This window comes from Scyliorhinus canicula, chromosome 8, assembly GCF_902713615.1.
Source record: "Scyliorhinus canicula chromosome 8, sScyCan1.1, whole genome shotgun sequence".
Lineage (NCBI taxonomy): Eukaryota > Metazoa > Chordata > Chondrichthyes > Carcharhiniformes > Scyliorhinidae > Scyliorhinus > Scyliorhinus canicula.
The window spans coordinates 31,363,627-31,383,953 of record NC_052153.1 but is presented as its reverse complement, the minus strand read 5'-3'; the positions used below and the strand labels follow the sequence as shown (position 1 = coordinate 31,383,953).

Below are 20,327 nucleotides of genomic sequence, written 5' to 3'. Positions count from 1 at the left end.
ATAGGAGATTGCTTTCAGTAAATTCTAACCTTTTATCTGACTGAATAATAAAATATGTTATGTATATTTAAAGTCCTTGATAAAACTAGAAAACTGGTCACTTCAATTTTAATTGAATGGAATCCACTGGAAGTATTTTAACCCTTAGAAATGGGTGGTTCTATGGGCAGCCTGGTGGCGCAGTGGTTAGCATTGCTGCTTCACAGCACTGAGGTCCCAGGTTTGATCCCGGCTCTGGGTCACTTTCCGTGTGGAGTTTGCATATTCTCCCCGTGTTTGCGTGGGTTTCACCCGCACAACCCAAAGATGTGCAGAGTAGGTGGATTGGCCATGCTAAATTGCCCCTTGATTGGAAAAAATGAATTGGATACTCTAAATTTACAGAAAAAAAGAAATGGGTGGTTCTTAACAATACTTCCTTTCCTGACATGTAGTAATAATAGGTGTATCTGCAAGAGATAGATTGCTGTGATTCAAGAAAGCAGCTAACCAACATCTTCTCAGGGTCAATAGGGATGGGCAACATAGATACATAGAAGATAAGAGCAAGAGGAGGCTTTTTGGCCCTTCGAGCCTGCTCCGCCATTCATCGCGTCATGGCTGATCATCCAACTTAATAGCCTGATCCTGCTTTCTCCTCATAGTCTTTGATCCCATTCTCCCCAAGTGCTACACATCCAGCCGCCTCTTGAATATATTCAAGGTTTTAGCATCAACGACTTTTACATAGAATTTACAGTGCAGAAGGAGGCCATTTGGCCAATCGAGTCTGCACCGGCTCCTGGAAAGAGCACCCTACCCAAGGTTAACACCTCCACCCTATCCCCATAACCCAGCAACCCCACCCAACACTAAGGGCAATTTTGGACACTAAGGGCAATTTATCATGGCCAATCCACCTAACCTGCACATCTTTGGACTGTGGGAGGAAACCGGAGCACCTGAAGGAAACCCACGCACACACGGGGAGGATGTGCAGACTCCGCACAGACAGTAACCCAAGCCGGAATCAAACCTGGGACCCTGGAGCTGTGAAGCGATTGTGCTATCCACAATGCTACCGTGCTGCCCCCTTCCTATGGTAATGAATTCCACAGGCTCACCACTCTTTATGTGAAGAAATGTCTCCTTATGTCTGTCCAAAATGGTTTATCCTGAATCCTCAGACTGTGAGCCCTGATTCTGGATACACCATCATTGGTAACACCTTCCCTGCATCTACCCTGTTTAGTCCCGTGAAAATGTTAAGTCTCTATGAGATCCCCCCTCATTCTTCTGAACGCCAGCGAGAACAATCCTAACCTAGTCAATTTCTCCTCATATGACAGTCCCGCCATCCCTGGAATCAGTCTGGTAAACCTTTGCTGCACTCCCTCGAGAGCAAGAACATCCTTCCTCAGAGAAGGAGACCAAAACTGCACACAATACTCCAGGTGTGGCCTCACCAAGGTCCTGGAGAACTGCAGCAACACATCCCTGCTTCTATACTCGAAACCTCTTGCAATGAAAGCCAACATACCATTAGCCTTCTTTACCGCCTGCTGCAGTGCATGTTTACCTTCAGCGACTGATACACAAGGGCACCCGGGTCCCGCTGCACACTCCCCTCTCCCAATTTGCAACCATTCAGGTGGTAATCTGCCTTCCTGTTTTTACTTCCAAAGTGAATAACATCACACTTATTCAAATTATACTGCATCTGCCATTGATGTGCCCACTCACCCAACCTGCCCAGATCATGCTGTAGGATCCCTGCATCCTCGTCACAATTCACCCTCCCACCAACTTGGTATCATCTGCAAACTTTGAGATGTTACATTTTGTTCCCTCATCCAAATCATTAATATATATTGTGAATAGGTGGAGTCCCAGCACTGATCCCTGTGGTACCCCACTAGTTACTGCCTGCCAATTTGAAAATGACCCATTAATACTCTCTGCCAACCAGTTTTCCATCCACCTCAACATGTTTCCCCCAATCCCATGCTCTTTAATTTTGCACAATAATCTCTTATGCGGGACTTTGTCAAACGCCTTCTGAAAGTCCAAATATACCACCTCAACTGGCTCCAACTTGTCAACTGTACTGGTTACATCTTCAAAGAATTCCAACAGATTTGTCAAGCATGATTTTCCCTTCATAAATCCATGCCGACTCCAACTGATCCTGCCACTGCTTTCTAAATGTTCTGCTATAAAGTCCTTGATGCTGGATTCAAGCATTTTCCCTGATACCGGTGTTAGGCTTACTGGACTATAATTCCCTGCTTTCTCTCTACCTTCCTTTTTAAATATTGGAGTGACGTGAGCTACCCTCCAATCTGCAGGGACAGTTCCAGAGTCTATAGAATCATGGAAGATGACCACCAATGTGTCCACTATTTCCAGAGCCACCTCCTTAAGCACTCTGGGATACAGATTCTCAGGCCCTGGGGATTTATCCGCCTTCAATCCCATCAATTTTCCCAGCACCATTTCTCTACTAATGTTAATCTCCCTCAGCTTTTCCCTCTTACTTCATTTTCCAGCATTTCTGGTATCTGATTTGTGTCCTCTTTTGTGAAGACAGAACCAAAGTATGTATTCAATTGCTCATTATGATTCACTCCATGTAGTGTTTCTGAAAATTCTATTATGGGACGTAGGCATAGGTGGTTGGACCAGCATTTTGATTTTTGCTCTCTCACCCTTTCCGCACCCTGATGATGTATAGGTCAGACTTTTATCTGTTTCTGTAGCTAATTATTCCTGGAACAGGTCGTTAATCTGTCACTATAGCTTGAGGGGCATTACATCTCATCAAGCATAGCCACACTCTCTCACACACACACAAACTAAGGGGCAACTTAGCTTAGCCAATTCGCATAATTTGCACATCTATGGACTGTGGGAGGAAATGGAACATCTGGAGAAAACCCGTGCAGACATGGGGAGAAAGTGCAAACTCTGCAGACAGACCCCAGGGCAGAATCGAACCCGGCGCCCTGGCGCTGTGAGACACTGTGAGCAGCACTGCGCCACCTCAGCATTTTTATTGCCCATCCCTAATTGCCCTGGAGGAGGTGGTGATTAGGCACTTTCTTGGACTGTTGCAGTCCATCTGATGTAGGTACACCCTCTGTGGTCTTTTGGAGGGAGTTTGCAGGATGGTGTGTGACTTGGAGGAGAATGTTCAGGTAGTGCTGTTCCCAGGAATCTGCTGTCCTTGTGCTTCTAGATGGTAGAGGTCATGGGGCATTGATTCTTCATGAAAGTAGCAGAAATACCCTGCTTTATAAAGGAACATAAGGAATTTATGACCTAGAATCTATGCTGTCAAAATACAGCAATCCAGCCTAATCTTACTTTTCAGCTCCTGGAACATCACTTTGAAGAGTACAGACAAAAATGTCCAAATATTTTTTTCAAATGGGATGATTGTTCCTGCCTCTATCGCTCATTCAGACAGTGAGCTTCAAACCCCAACCATATGCTGAGTGAAAGGTTTTCTCCTTGACTCCTCTCTAATCTTTCTGCCAATTATTTCAAATCTATTTATTTACCCCTCTACCAAATGCAAACAGGTCCTTCCAATCTATTTAATCTATGTCCATCATAATTTTGTACATCTCAATTAAATCTCTCCTCAACCACCTCTCTGTTGAAGGGAACAAATCCAGCTTTCCCAATCTTCCCTCGGAGATAAAATTCTACATTTCTTCCAACAACACTGTAATTTGTTTTTCCACCCTCGTTATTGTGATTATAATAATGTGGTAATTTGAAATGTACAATCATCTAGCTGTGTTTTATACAGTTTCAGAATAACCTCGCAAACATTATATTCTGTACCTTAGCCAATCAAGGAGACTACCTAAAATGTCTTCCTCACCACCTTATCTATCTGTCCAGCTACATTCATGGATCCGTGGATCTGCACTCCAAGATCTCTGTTCATCAACAGTTAATAATATCCAGGGAGTTGGTCATGTAGTAGCAATGTAGTAGGCCCAGGCTAATGTTCTGGGAACATGGGTTCAAATCCCACTATGGCAGCTGATGGATTTTCAATTCAACGAAGACATCTCAGTAACAGTGACAGTTATCATTCATTGTTGAATGAAGCCATTTGGTGCATCAATGTCAGATAGGGAAGGAAATCTGCCATCCTTACCTGTTCTCGCCTACTTGTGACTCCAGGCCCACAGCAATGTGTTCGATTGTGAACCATCCTCTAAAATGGCCTGGTGAGCCACTCAGTTCAAGGACTGGTAGTGATGGGCAAATTACGTTGGTTCTCCAGTGGTGCCCAGATCCTATAAATGAATAAAAAAAACTATTTATTTTGTATTCCCTTGGTTGTCCTTCCCAAATGTCTTACCTCGCATTTGTTTGGATTGAATTTGATTTTCCACTTCTCTGCCCACCTGATCAACCAATTGACATCTTCCTGCACTGACAGCCGACAGCTTTCTTCCTCACTCTGAAAGACAGGCAGCTTTTGTATCATCGGCAAAACTTTTCATTATGACTACATTTAAGTCGAAATTATTGATACATATATACCATGAAACCTTGTACTGAGTCTTCTGAAACCTCATTGAAGAAAGCCCAAAGAACACTGTCAGCCATTACCCTTTTACGTCCAGCTGCTAAGCCAATTTTGAGTCCAGTTTGCCACTCGTCCTTAGAATCATAAAACCGCTACAGTGGAGAAGGAGGCCATTTGGCACATTGTGTCTGCACCAACTCTCTGAAAGATTACCATACTTAGGCCCACTCCCTCGTCCTAGCCCCATAACTTCACCAAACGTGCGCATCTTTGGACAATAAGGGGCAATTTAGCATGGCCAATCCACCTAACCTGCACACCTTTGGACTGTATGAGGAAACCAGAGCTTCCAGTGGAAACCCACACAGACCCGGGAGAAAGTGCAAACTCCACACAGTCACCCAAGTCCCTGGCGTTGTAAGGCAGCAGTAGTAGCCACTATGCCAACGTGCCACCCTTCAAATCCATGGACTCTTAACTTTCTGACCAGTCTTCCATGTGGGACTTTGTCAAAAGTCTTGCAAAATCCATGTACATCAAACTGCAACACTCATCAGCCCTCCTTGTCATCTCCTCAAAAAATTAATTAATGTTAGTCAGAAAGAACCTTTCCATAACAAATCCTTAACTAATCTGTGCCTTTCTAAATGATGATGTTTGCTGTCCTTCAGAATTTGTTTCATCCCGGCCCTGGGTCACTGTCCGTGTGGAATTTGCACATTCTCCCCATGCCTGCGTGAGTTTCACCCCCACAACCCAAAGATGTGCAGGTTAGGTGGATTGGCCACACTAAATTGCCCCTTAATTGGAAAAAAAAATAATTGGGTACTCTAAATTAAAAAAAAAGAATTTGTTCCAATAATTTGCCCACCACTGAGGTTAAGCCATGAGGTCTACAATCATTCAGTCTGCCACTTTTTCCCATTTTGAACAATGGTACAATGAGATAATTCCTCCAATCTTCCAGCAATGCACCTGTAGCCCGGGAGGATTAGAATTTGGTGTTTGGATTCCTTCACTTCAAAACCTGAGACACATTTCATCTAAGTCTGGATATTTATCCACTTTCAAACATGCTGAACCTCTTAATATTTACTCCCTATGTTTCAACCAGCCCAATATTTTACACTACTCCTCCTTATCTACAATAAATATAGGGAAATAAGTAGATGTTATATACTTGAATTTTCATAAAGCGTTTGATAAGGTGTCACACAAAAGGCTACTTAATAAGAGCCCATGGTGCTGTGGGCAGTATATCAGCATAGATAGAGGATTACTACCTAATAGAAGACAGAGAGTTGGGATAAGAGGAGCATTTTCAGGACGGCAACATGTAACTAGTGGAGTGCCACAGGGATCCGTGCTGGGGCCACAATTATTTACAATATATATTAATGACTTGGGTGAGGGAAATGAAAGCATTATTACCAAGCTTGCAGGTAACAGAATGGTTATGGGAATGAGGTGGGAGGGCAAGTGGTGACGATGACACAAATAGCCCACACAGGGATTAAGTGAGACAAACAGACAGGTAAAGACACACAGGTTAAGTGAGTGGGCAAAAACTTGGCAGATGGAATATAATGTCAGAAAATCTGAAGTTATGCATTTTGGCAGGAAGAATAAAGGAACTGAACATTATTTAATTTGAGAAAGACTGCAGAAAGCTACATCACAGAAGGATTTGGAAGTCATCATGCATAAATCACAAAAAAGCCAGCACGCAGTTTCAGCAATTAATAGGGAAGGCAAATGGAATGTTGGCCTTCACTTCAAAGGGAATGGGATATAAAAACAGGGAAGTCTTGCTAAAACTATGCAAGGCACTAGCTAGACAATACTTGAAATACTGTGTACAGATGTGATCCCCTTACCTAAGGAAATATATTCTGGCATTGGAGGCAGTCCAGAGAAGGTTCACCAGTTAATCCCAGGTATGGAGGGATTTTCTCATGAGAGGTTAAGCAGGTTGGACCTGTACTCACTGGAATTCAAAAGAATGAGAGGCGATCTTATTGAGACAAATAGGATTCTCAGGGGGCTTGATAGGGTAGATGCTGAGACGTTATTTTCCCTTGTGGGGAACAGTCTTAGAGAAAGGGGTCATCCATTTCAGACAGAGATGAGGAGGAATTGCTTCTCTCAGAGAGCAGTGAATCTGTGGAATTATTTACCACAGAGGGCCATAGATGGAGAGTTGTTAAGTATGTTAAAGGTTGAGAGTGACAGATTTTTGATCAGTAAGGGAAGTAATGGTTATGGGAATGAGGTGGGAAAGTGGAGTTGAGGATTATTATATGAGATCAGTCACGATCTCATTGAAGGACTCGATGGGCTGTTTTCTTCTCCTACGTCTTATGGTGCCTGACCTCTCCCAAAGTATGTTTTAACTCTCCCAAAGGTGTGACCATTTTAAAAGGGTGCCTAATCTCTCCAAAAGAGCACCATGGTTATCCAAATAAATCCATAAAGTTCATAGGCGAGATTCTCCCGAATCGGCGCGAAGGTCTGACGCCGGCGTCAAAAATGGCACAAACCACTCTGGCGTCGGGCCAACCGGAAGTAGCGGAATTCTCCGCACTTCCAGGCTCTAGGCCGGCGCCGGAGGGGTTGGCGCTATGCCAGCCAGCGCCAAAGGAACTGCGCGAGTTAGGGCATGCGCAGAACCACCGGCGTGGTTCAGCACATGTGCAGACCGGTTGGCGTATTCTGGCGCATGCGCAGGGGGGAGGGTGTCTTCTCCGTGACGGCCATGGCGGAGCCGTACAGGGGCCGACGCGGAAGGAAGAATTGTCCCCACGGCACAGGCCCGCCCACAGATCGGTGGGCCCCGATCGCGAGCCAGGCCACGTTGGCCCCCCGGTCGGATCTCCCCTGTGCTCCCCCCGAGGACCACATCAGCCAATTTACCTGCCAGGTCCCGCCGTGTGAGACCATGTCCAATCCACGCCGGTGAGACTGGCCAAAAACGAGCGGCCGCCCAGCCCATCAGTGCCCGGAGAATTGCCGGGGGGTCCGCTGCCAACGGCCCTTGACTGGCGTGGCGTGATCCCCGCCCATGCCCAAAAACCGGCGCCGGGGCGGGATTCACACCAACCCCCGGGGATTGTGCGACCCGGCGGGGGGTCGGAGTATCCGCCCCATATACGCTCTTATTCAGTCTAATCTGCATACTCTGAGGTTCACACTCCTGGCCTACAAATATTCCACTTCAATGGCGTCAGCAGATGATTTAAATGTCAAGAGCACATGCAGCAAAACGCTGAAAATGAAGAAAAGTAGACCCCTTCGCCAACTGTATCACCACTGACCAAGCAGCATTTCGGGGAGATGGTGGCATGGTGATAATGTCGTTGGACTAGTAAATCCAGAGACCCTGGCTCATGCTCTGGGGACATTAATTGAAATGCCACCATGACGGCTGGTGGAATTTGAAATCAGTTAATAAATCTGGAATTGAAAGCTAATCTCAGCAATGGTGACTATGAATCTATCATTCACTGTCACAAAAACCAACCTGGTTCACTAATGTCCTTTAGGGAAGGGAAATCCGCCATCCTTACCCAATCTGGCCTGCATGTGACTCCAGACCCACAGCCTCTTAACTGCCCTCTGAAATATCCCAACAAGCTACTCAGTTCTGGGGTAATTAGAAGTGGGCAATAGATGCTGAAATACCCACAATCCATGTAAGAATAATGAGAAAAACATTTGCCATCTGGATTGCCGCCATGGATGAATTCAGCCAAGATCAGAGCTTGAATGTGGGGCCATTTTGGTCTGTGGGTTTCGATTACACACTGGATAAACTTGCTGAACTGTAGAGAGCTATAAAAAAAAACAGGAACATTCTGTATTCTGTACTTGTTGCACTGAAAAATGACACGCCTATGCCTAGCTTTCAAAGTGAAGTAAATAAGTAAATTGTAGTTTAAAAAGATTTGTTATCATGAGACTCACTTTAGTGGGATATTGTTTACCAAGTCACTTGAGTTTTAAGTGATCTTAACTGATTGGATAATCTGATTCTCTCATTTTCTCTGCTAAATGATTGGGATGACAAGCATGAAAAATGTGTCCTTTTTAAATGGTAGATGTTTATTCCTATTATCTTGTAGATGGTGATGGACGTTTATGGTGCAGATAGAATAAGTGGCAGCCTTTACCCCAAGTTATGAACAGAATTATTGAAAGCTAGATATCAACAATTTATATTTTATGAATATATTTATGTTGCTCTCCTCATGTCAAGGAATGCTTCAGAACACATTTGCTTTGTTTGGCCCCTTGTTCCGCACTGTAACCAATCACTGTTTGTCGATGTACCATTTGTCAATGTTCTCTGTTGATTATTCTTTTGACTACTATGTACGTACTGTGTACCTTCCCTCGGCCGCAGAAAATACTTTTCACTGCACTTCGATACATGTGACAATAAATCAAATCAATCAATCAATATGAAGTGGAATGATTGAGACCCATTAGGAAAAGAATGTGTGGTGGTGCAAAGAAGATGGGAGGAAGAGATCAAGCTTTTGAGAACTTTATGAAGGGAGAATAGTGACAAGCAAAAACTGTACAGGCAGGTTCCAGACAGCAGGGACAGAGTTGATGAAACAATGGCCTGCATTGGTGGAGGACAGAGAACAGGGAACAGTTAAAAATTGGAAGTCAGATGAATAGACAGTGAGGACAGACCCATTGAATAATATTTGTTGGGGAAAGCTCTGATATATTCTGAGGATGTACAGGAAGAGATCAGGGCCACATTTTTAAATGCTGCCCTGATCTCTCGACACCCCCCCCCCCCCCCCCCCCCCCCCAACTTGGACACACCCTCAGTGGAATTGTTTCCTCACCCAAGACAGACAAGTTACACAGCAGGACTTGTTCTATATTAAACTTTACTAATGACATTTCCATGGTTGCAACACCAATGCGGTTTATAAGGGCAAATTGTGCTCTTGCATCCCACGAGGAGCGCAGAGTAAAAACAAAGCATGTATGTCAGCACACTGTTAATGAATTCTTAGTTTTATGGCACCTTAATGAAAAATTCGGAGCACTAGTCCATCCTGTTGAGCAAGACTGTGTGCGAAGAGCATAACTTCACTAAATTTACCCTGTCGTGCTCTGTGGAGTAATTCATCATGTACGACTATCCTTATGCTTATAACCTTCAGTCCCATTTGATGGCACGTTTGTCCGATGTTTAGCACAGGGCTAAATCACTGGCTTTTAAAGCAGACCAAGGCAGGCCAGCAGCACGGTTCATTTCCCGTACCAGCTTCCCCGAACAGGCGGCAGAATGAGGCAACTCGGGGCTTTTCACAGTAACTTCATTTGAAGCCTACTTGTGATAATAAGCGATTTTCATTTCATTTCATGCTGTATAACAATTTGAGCTTGATGGGATTCTGTCGCTATATCCACCACTCCAGGAAAGATCTGTTTCCCTAATCTCTTGATGCACTAGAAACCGGCTAGTTTTGTGCTGCTGTCTACTAGTTCTGCTGTCACAGCCTAAGTTAAATAATAAGTTATTATCCAATTTATCCATGCCTTCAAGCATTTTAAAAGTCTTAATGGATTTGCTTGTGCCCTCCTTTTAATTATTTTTCATTTTATCGTGGCAAAGCATAAGATGGTCTTTCTTTATATTGTGAATAAATCCATCCACTTTTCTCCTGACATCTCAAACAGTGACTGTTTGATTGCCCTATAACTTTGTACGGTGCATTTACTGTTAATATGAGCATGTCACTCAGATCTGACACTGCAATTATCTTATTGGGACAGTGGAGCTGCTATTTCAAATTTAGATGTCCAAATTAACTTGCCATTTTAACTTTCTGGAGACTACAATCATTTAAACCAACATGTTTATTTAAAAATGTCATGTCTGTGAATGCATATAGGTTTTTTTTTATACATATCTCTATAATGCATGCATGCACACATTTATATCTGGCATCATGGCAGAAATATTTCAGTTCAAATAGTTGTGCATTGTGTTCAACAGAAATGAAAACTGAAATGTAAGCCGCTGACATCACTGCAGATATTCAGACTTGGCTAACTGTGTGTTAGGTGGAGGAAGTCTGCAAAATTAGATGTTTATATTGACACAGCTGTAATGTTCAACATCCTGGCCTTAGTGTTTTGTAATTATGATATTTCTGGCAAATTTATCTTTATAAAATTTGTTGCTAGTGCCAAGAGAGTTTTGGCACTCTCAGATCTTTTGGCAGGCACACTGTACGTGTGCTTAGCGTAGGTCATACCTAAAATGGCTGCCAAGCCTTTTTCTTGAAATGTCGACAGCCTGCATACAGTGTGGAACAGCAGCCAAGATTGGTTTTAAGCAATTCATTGTTCTTAATGAGGCACAAAAAGGCTAGGACTTTACGCAAAGCAGGAATTGGCAAGGCAGGATAATTTTCAACATCCGTGAAAGTCTCAACAAAACTGATAGTGGGCAGAAAAGGACACCTCCTTGAGAATGTACAAAAAAGAATCTCTGAGAGAAGCTTTCATTTCTTCCTGATAACTGTTATCAATGTTTGGATAAGAATAATGAAAATATTTTTAGAAAAATTGTAGAGCCTACAATACATTATCACTTTTAAGTGATTAAATACATGCATATGGATCAGTGAAAATGCTACAATCGTGTTAAGAACATGTGAGTAAACCTGATACTGATGCATGAAATCAGCTCCAATTTTAATTGTACAATGTTAGTACTGACTGCAATGATTGATTGGTGTAAGATGCATTATCAGTAATCCTTGTGCTAACTTTCATTCATAAACAATAAAAAAATAGTAGAAATATTCCATTGTTCTCTTGGTAGGATGACAGTTACAGATGTCTCTTTCTTCCAGTGGGCGAATTCAGCCATACTCTGATAAGTTGAACTGGTGTCAAAATTACCTCAGTTTTTTCAGAGTGTAACATAAACACAAAGCCAAATATTAGGAGGGATGGCCAAAATGTTGGTCAGAAAGTGGGGTTTAACAAGGGTCTTAAAGAGTGAGTGGAAGTTGTTGAGGCAGTGGGGAGTAATGGTGGGCATAAGGAAAGAAAGTTGCTCTGAAGGCCTGGGTTCCATTGTTATATGGCTGTAGATGGTTACAAAGATGGGGAAAGGCAAAGCCATGATGGGAGTTAAGTATGAAGATAATAATTTTAAATTGTAGCCATTGAGGGACCAGGTGCTAATGTAGGTCAGCAAGGACAGGGGTGGCAGGTGAACAGATATGGGTTTTAATAGAGTGAATGGCAATTACTATGATTTGGGAAATGGGGCAGACAGCTAAATCACTTCAGTGCTCAAGGTCCTAAACCTACATGCTGTCCACAGTTCCAGTGTCTCATCATTTTCATCTTTTGCACTCAGCAATCAGGTGTGCCTGTTTTTACACTGAAAACTTTATTTTATTCAAACGTGGCCTTCTTTGGCTTCATTTTAAGTCACATTAATATGAAGGACAAGAAAGAAACAATCAAGAGAATGGCTAACACAGCTTTCCTTTTGTAGGGATCCGGAGCTTGTATTCATTAACATCCTCCACGTGACTCCAGTAAAATCCCTGTGGTGTTCAAAGAAGTTATAAATAAAGCGCCTTCCTTGAAAACCTAGATTTGTATTCATGAACACATCTGTAGCACTTGCAGCTAACAGCTGCTGCTATTACAGTCCTGTGTTCCTCAGTTATTTGGTGCAGTGTTCAGTCTGAGTTGCACTGCTGCTGTTGAGCTTAAAAACATCTGGTGAAGTTATGAATAGTTACTCGAGTCCATTTGGTAACCTTTTTGATCTGCAGTATTGCAGCTTCAAAATGCCCATGATGCGCTGATTTCAGCTTTAACACCGTGTTCCATTATATAGCGAGATGTTCTGTCCACAATGATCTTAAGCTGGAGAATGTGCAAATCCAAAGCTCGTTTTATTCAAATCTCCAACTATCCTTTTCTGGAAAATAAACTAATGTAGAAATGGCATGAAAGTCGTATTAGTATTCTCTCCACACTGGCATTGTCTTCTCCCTTTGCAGCAAGTTTATTCCATCAGTCCTACTGCTGATATGGAATGCATGTTTTATTAAATTATATAAATTAAGCTTGAGAATATCCGCGGTTAATAAATTTACTTTCATTTCTATTTTAATAACTTTACAGTGTGTGATGGAGAGCCTGCTATACATGAATACCCTGCCAAACAATGCTGTGCTTACATAATGCAGGGATAGGGTTTTCCCACTGTTTCTGGTTTGGCAACAGAGTCAATTCAGCCAGCCTGAAGGCCATGTGCCAAGAAGAGACATGGTCAGCAGTGTGCTTCCTGTCAACTGCTTTATTCCCTTTGTCGTCATCTTGGCCTCGCAATGCTTGATAGTTATCGAGTGCCCGCTTCGCCAGAGAACTGCATGGATGGAAGGATGATTCACCTAAACTAAAGATTTATGTTTCAGTACTTTTTTGTAAGTACGCAGGATATTTCAGACAGTTTATTCAGGTTTCTTTGAAAAATTTGTTGCCTAGCTAGCCATGGTTGCTGGGAACATTTGTGCACTGACTGTTTTGATAGCCGTAAGACTGCCTGATAACAGCCTCCTCAACGTCTGTTGTTGTCCACTATGTGCATGCCTTAGTCCACCTCCTGACCAGTTTTCAACTTTGTGCTGTATACACATGTGTATTTTACAGAACGGTAGTGGATGTTTCTTGTGTTGCTTACTTTGCCAGACAAATTTATCATGTTAAGTGGCCGCCGACACAAAATAAGATGAAAATTAATAGTGTTTGTGGAGTGGGGGTGGGACGGGGGTGTTGTGGTAGCAGAGGACCTTTGAAACAAATCCTACAAAGGTGAGATTCAACATGAGAATAGGCAGACACACTGTGAGGAGCAGTAAGGATAGAAAATGCTTATAAAATGCTGTAAAATTTATTCAAAGGGATTGGAAGATGAGCCTACCTTACACTAACCATTGGATTAAACTTGGTAAATTTCTCAACCTTGTAAATCAAGAAAGGTGTAGTATTTGTACTATTGCTATTGTATTCCATATTAATCCAAGTTCCTATCATAAATATCTACTCTGCAGCAGTTTTGCATTCTGAAAGTCCAATATCAGATTTACAGCAACCAAGTAGAGATCCCCATCACCTTAGAAAATGCTAGTCCCAAGATACAGAATGATATCTGACCATGAGGTAAAATGATAAAACATGGAACCTGAGAAAGAGTAATGAGGTTAGGTAAGTGCATTTATTGTGCGTCCCTTAGTTGAATTTCATTATGGTCTTAAATTGTCATTTGGTAGTACAGAACCTAAGTATTGCTGAAAAATGAAACTTTTGTCAAAGCTTTTCATCTTATCCTCATCAGAACTCTTCACAAAAATATCAAATGTAAAGGGAACAGCAGTTTATACGAATGAGAAGAGAATGCTGATTGAGTGGCAAGTGGACTCTGATTAGTAGAGGCGTTACTGTGAAGAATGCACAAGTTGATGGTGACTGACAGTTAACTGCTAATCATTGTTTTGAAATATAAACCAGGCAGATTAACTCTGATTGGTCATGGCATTTCCCTGAGGAGTGAAACAGCAAATGGCGGTCACTAACTTTGTTTCGCTGAAACAGGTGCAATGGGTGTACATGGTTTTCCTGTCTGCACAAAACAAGGTCTTGTGCATTAATATATGTAGCTTCCAATACACACAAATATGCTACACTATGAGCTCAAGTGATAATTTAAATTGGTTGTCAGCATGATTCTCAGTGCACCAATGATTATTTGTTCCTGAAGTATTGCAGCATTCAGAATCCATTGAGATTTTACTTCCGATTTTAGAAAATGCCATATCCAGCTTATTCAGAAGAACATCATAAAATCTGGAGCGAAGCACTGCATAGGCTCAACTCCACCTCCACGTGCGCAAGGCTCAGCCTGACGCAACTAAAAGTGGTACATAGAGCCCACTTAACGAGAAACCGTATGAGTAGGTTCTTCCCGGAGGTGGAGGACAGATGTGAGCGGTGCCAAAGAGGCCCGGCCAACCACGCCCACATGTTCTGGTCTTGCCCCAGACTTGTGGAGTACTGGACAGCCTTCTTCGAGGCTATGTCCAAAGTGGTGGGGGTGAGGGTGGAGCCATGCCCGATAGTGGCGGTCTTCGGGGTTTCAGACCAGCCAGATCTATTCCTGGGGAGGAGGGCGGACGCCCTTGCCTTTGCCTCCCTGATCGCCCGCCGTAGAATCCTGTTTGGCTGGCGGTCAACAGCACCACCCAGAGCTGCAGACTGGCTGTCCGACCTCTCGGATTCTCTCCAAATGGAGAAAATCAAATTCGCCATCCGAGGGTCGGACGACGGCTTCCACAGAACGTGGGAGCCATTCATGCAATTGTTCCGGGACCTGTTTGTGGCCAACGTACAAGAGGAAGAATAGTCGGGGGAAGGTAGCCGGCGGGGAGGGGGGGGCTACGGGCTCGTTACGGGGGTTTGATGGCTAGCTAAGGCCCAAAACCAAACTAAATAAATGCCAATAAACATGTTGGGGAATGTAAAATATGTATGCCGGCAAAGAGGGGGAGGCCACAGTTATTACTACGAAGATGCTCACCTGTAAATATATATGTTAATTTTTGCGTATTTTTTTTTCTCTCTCTAACAATTTGTAATTTGTTCAATATAAAACATGAATACTGAATAAAAAACATTTATAAAAAAAGATCATAAAATAAATTCAGATAAGGCAGGCCATTTGGTCCATCTTTACTTTGCCTCTGATGTTTTCATTGCATCATCAACTGGATCTGGAGCTATTCAAAGGTGTCTGTTGTCATCACACTTATTGCTACAAATATTGATCACTCTACATCAAGTGCTTAACATTTTTGAAACTGGGCTCTCAATCATAAATACCTGTCCCCCTCGTCCTATTTTTATGTATTACCTTTTAATAGTGCTCCAGATTTACCTTTGGAAAAACATTTGATATTTTAAATACCTCTAGAATGTTGCCAGTCAGTTACCCATCTGTCAGTGTATAAAAGAAGGTTCAGTTTAAGTCTTACTTCATAATTCTGGAATCTGCATCCACTTGGTCTGTATAGTCAGGTTCCTATGAAACAGTATACTTTCCGAGTCTCTTGGGAAAAGTCATCCAGAATAGCTTTGACATTATTTTAGTTCAGAATCAGATGCAGCCAACTGTGGTTATAATTAATTAGTTAAGCAGCAATGCAATAAAATATACTTCATCATTAAGATCTTTACTGCCAAGGTTCCTAGCATATTATATCACTATGCATTAACATGTTCAAAATAAAGAAAAAAATATTCAGTTATATAGTGCCTTCCATGTGCCCAGGACATCCTATGGATCCCATAGTGTACAAACTACTTTTGAAGCACAGTCTCCGTTATATTGGAGGCAAGCATGTCACCCATTACCTTATTTTAGGTATTTAATAGGCTGAGAGAAGTTACAGAAGTTGCGACTTTTTGAATTTGCAGTCATTTGATTAAGATATGTAGAATGACTAATTATGCTTGAGCTCAAGTTTAGGGTGGAGGTGCTCCTCAGTGATGCATGAATAAACAAGTATTTCACGGCTCATTGATAGAAACCACAAGTTACAAATACCCTACCACAACAGTATCATCACAAGTCAGCACATGATTAGATTTTTTCAAAAGCTAATTGAGTAGATTTTTACGCCAGTAGTATTGTGAATTAGAAGGCCATTGGATGTTTAGGATTGATGTTGGTTAGTGTCAGAATATGTCAAAGTATGCAGGTGTATAGATAGATGGAAAGAAAGAACAAATGTATAAGGACTTTTCAATCTGAAAATTCCCCTCACCTAATTTTGTTATTGATTGAGCTGAGAGTGTTTATGAGCAGCAATTAGACATCCTGGCTTGAAGCGGACAGGCCAAATCTCCCCCAGCCTGGTGCTCCTCAGTGATGCATGAATAAACAAGTATTTCACGGCTCATTGATAGAAACCACAAGTTACAAATACCCTACCACAACAGTATCATTTGTTCTGGTGCAAACTCCCGCCATCAGCGAGCGACCCGGTCCCTCCCGCTGCCAGTAAACACGCCCAATATTTCATCCCGCCACCTTTTGTCTATGGCAATGAATGGTTTCTGAAGAAACTATCTCAGCTGACCACACACTGTTCAGATTTCTAACAGTTGACCTACATGCTCAATTTTCTTCAGGAAGACTTTTTTAAAAAAAGAATGTAACATATTTATTTAGCTTTTATTCCCTGCTTTGTCTATTTTTTATTATACCTGTCTGTGGTCGTTTTCTGAATTTTCCTTCCTCACTGCGACCTTGTTTATTTACTTCATCCATTTTCTACAATCAACCGCTTGTTTCTTTATATAATTCGTAATTTCATTTGTACATGTTCATCATTCTTTTTTTCTTCCTGGCTGCATTTTGCATCTGTCAGGTGAAGCATAGAGAATTAGAGAGTGGAGTGTTGGAGAATTGTGCTCATGGCAAGAAACCGTGTGTAACTTTGCATCCCCACTTGGACATATCTTAAAAGAAACAGACAAATGCATCTCTGTTTCAATCTGAATGTTTTCAACAAACATGATTGACAATCAGCTTGGCATTGTTCAATCCACAGTGTGGTGCTGTCTAAGATGTGAAGAGTGAAGTACTCTTTGCAATGCCATTACAAGACTTTTATGTACCGTAAATGAATACTGTTTCCTTACCCCGAAGACATTGGAGGCTTTCCAGTGGCAATTGCAAGGAATGCAGGATCAGATTTATTTTTCAAATATTGTGCTGTGCATTCTTGTTGTCTTTTGGACTCCTGATGTTGGTAGTGATCGCACTTTAACCTTAGTTTATTACTTGCCGCGCTGCCTTGGACAAAAGAAGGGCCAGATTGAACTGGTTCTGTTAGACTTCACGTGACATTCTAGGGCAGCTGTTAAAAGTAGCCCTCTGAAACAAGAACAGATAAATATTAGTTCCTGGCTTATTAGTTCCTAGCCTTTGATAGATATTTACAGATAATGCATCAAGATATAACATTGAACATTCAGAAAAAAGTGTACCTTTGTAAACGTATCCTTTTTTAAAAATTCAATTTCATTTTCAATATCATGGGGCCTCACGGTAGCATGGTGGTTAGCATCAATGCTTCACAGCTCCAGGGTCCCAGGTTCGATTCCCGGCTGGGTCACTGTCTGTGTGGAGTCTGCACGTCCTCCCCGTGTGTGCGTGGGTTTCCTCCGGGTGCTCCGGTTTCCTCCCACAGTCCAAAGATGTGCGGGTTAGGTGGATTGGCCATGCTAAATTGCCCGTAGTGTAAGGTTAATGGGGGGATTGTTGGGTTACGTGGGTTTAATTAGGGTGATCATTGCTCGGCACAACATCGAGGGCCGAAGGGCCTGTTCTGTGCTGTACTGTTCTATGTTCTATGTTCTATTTTCGTAACCAATGCCACTTTACATGTCAATGATTATGCCCCTCCCATTTAACAACATGATCCAAAGTTCACCAGCAGCTTGTTAACTTCACATTTTGTTTTATAAGCTTGGTAGAATGTTCAAATGCATTTTTCTTTTGCATAATTAACTACACATCAACCCCGTTAGAGATTGCGTTTTGCAATCCCTGTTTGATTTAATAGGCAGTGTTGCCAGCATCTGGAGACAGATCTGTCTTGGACGAGTTAGTAAACTATTTAAATTGCTTTGGAATCTAGTTACTTAATTTTTAAACATTTATTTTACATTCTTTCCTTTTCTTTTTTTTTGCCAGATTCAGGTCATGCAGACAGCCCCAGTCACAGCGAGTCAACAAAAAATACTCCAGGTATGTGAATCACTTCAAGCTGAGGAAAGGTTTTAAATTTTAATTTGAAATGTAAGAACTGGGCACAGTACACTTCCAGAGTGCAGTGCAACTCTCTCCTTCATTCCCCATATTGACACTATCTCATATTCCGACTTGTGCTGTGCAATTCGTGCACTTTCTCCTGTCGTGAGATTATCAGTTTCACTGCCTGAAGACAGCGCTGGAGTAGATTTCAATAAAAACAAGCTGGAATTTTATATTAGTGGACTGTATTTCCCCCTTTAAACGGTGTGAGCACGGAAGCGGTTACGTTTCTGTGAGCTCAGGCTCTGCTCATCTTTTAATCCTTTTGTTTTATCCAAGTGCACATTTCATAGTTTTCTTTTTGGGGGATATATGGCTTGCTGTATATTCCTGGATGACACTGATTGGAGTTTTGCAATGAAGACTATCACTGAGGTGTGGAGAATAGGACGCCATCCCTTTAATCGGATGCGAATGGGTTCAAAAGGTCCATTTGCATCCTCCCGTCTGTGCAGGACGTGTAGCTCACTACTGCCTGGAGTGGGGTTCGGAGCATCGGAATGGGATAAACGCCTGGTGTCAATTCCCGTCTTCCAATTCTCCGCTGCATCAGGAACCTCTCCCTGGGCAACAGAGAATCCATCCCATTGAGTTGATTTTGTGAAATATGGGGCAGGATTCTCTGTTCCTTCACGCTGGTGGGATACTCTAGTCCTGCTGCAGTGAATCGAGATTTGGCTGAACGCCCAAATTTTCTGTTCTCACTGGCAACGGTTGCAAAGCGGACCAAGAACTGAGAATCCCTGCGGTGGCCCGTGCACAGTTTTACTCCTTTTTAAAAAATCATGTGCTGTACTCCTTGTGATTGTGGAAGGGAGGGCTTTTGGGACACCACCTATCTCAAGTGATGAAGAACAATACAGCACAGGAATGGATCTTTCGGCCCGCCAAGCCTGTACCGGTCATGATACCACCCTATAATGAAGATGAGTGGAGCCACGGCAGGGTGATGGTTAGTTGGTTGGTGTGGAGTTGGGTGGTAGGGTTGGTTAAGTCCTCACAGAGATTGAGGATATCCTCACAGTTGGAGCGAACCATATCGTGTTTTCGTGGGGATCTTTGTTATTTTGAGTTTACGAATCTGTGCTTGTCTCCTTCAATGGCCCAGGCAGACTTTGTATTCCGGTCTCAGCTGGGTTTCTTCTGACCTTCTGAGGCTGGAGTGTTTTTTTTTAGGTCTTTTTCCTTTAGAGTTATTAGTATAGGAGGAATTAAGTAGTGATGCACCCTGAAGTGGGTTTGGTCAATCCTTGACTGATTTATTAAAGAGAGAGACTGTTTGCCATGCCTGTACATTTTCGGAGTCGTTCCCTCATGTACGTTTAATGGGGTAGTTAGGCACATTCCTCCAACTGGTCTTATATGGTGAGTTTCTCAGTGTCCTCCTCATTGTGGTTGGGTTTTCCATGTGGAAACCGTGTTTGTGTCTTTGCTGAGGCAGCGCTGGCATTTCCCTTAATAGCCTTTTTGTGATGGTGTGCAATGTAGGGCAGTGGCTAATAAACCTGAGTGAGCTGAGGTGTTCTTCTCTTAGGGTTTTTTTCTTCTCTTCATCTGGGTGAGCGGTGTGTTGTTATAAATCCTAACCTGGTCTGTGGGAGAGTCCTCCTATTGTCCCGGGGGGGGGGGGGGGGGGGGGGGTTGCGAGGGATTCGGCCTCCCCAGGGTGACTAATTATTGCGTGTCTTCACAATTCTTCTTCCCTTCAGTGATTGGTCTCCCTAGCTGGGGCCGGCGTAATCTTTTATTTTTAGTGTACATGGGGTGGGGCATTGCCCTGGGTGTGGTTAGTGAAGTGTAGGGTCGTTTGGGATGTGCTAGAGATTGTGATTCCTGTGTATCAGAATGTGCTGG

At 42.7% G+C, this 20,327-nt stretch overlaps 1 protein-coding gene across 14 annotated transcripts in view; it reads left to right on the top strand.

The window, feature by feature from the left end:
* Window positions 1-20,327, top strand: part of LOC119970170 (nuclear factor 1 B-type-like) — a 743,034-nt gene that overhangs the window by 549,704 nt on the left and 173,003 nt on the right. For 12 of the 14 annotated variants that reach the window (XM_038804343.1, XM_038804348.1, XM_038804352.1 and 9 more), the window contains exon 3: window positions 18,354-18,407. The exons of the other annotated variants lie outside the window; for them this stretch is intronic. In XM_038804343.1, the coding sequence (XP_038660271.1) occupies window positions 18,354-18,407 (54 nt within the window). The remainder of the gene's footprint in view (window positions 1-18,353; window positions 18,408-20,327) is intronic. 14 annotated transcript variants of the gene reach the window in all.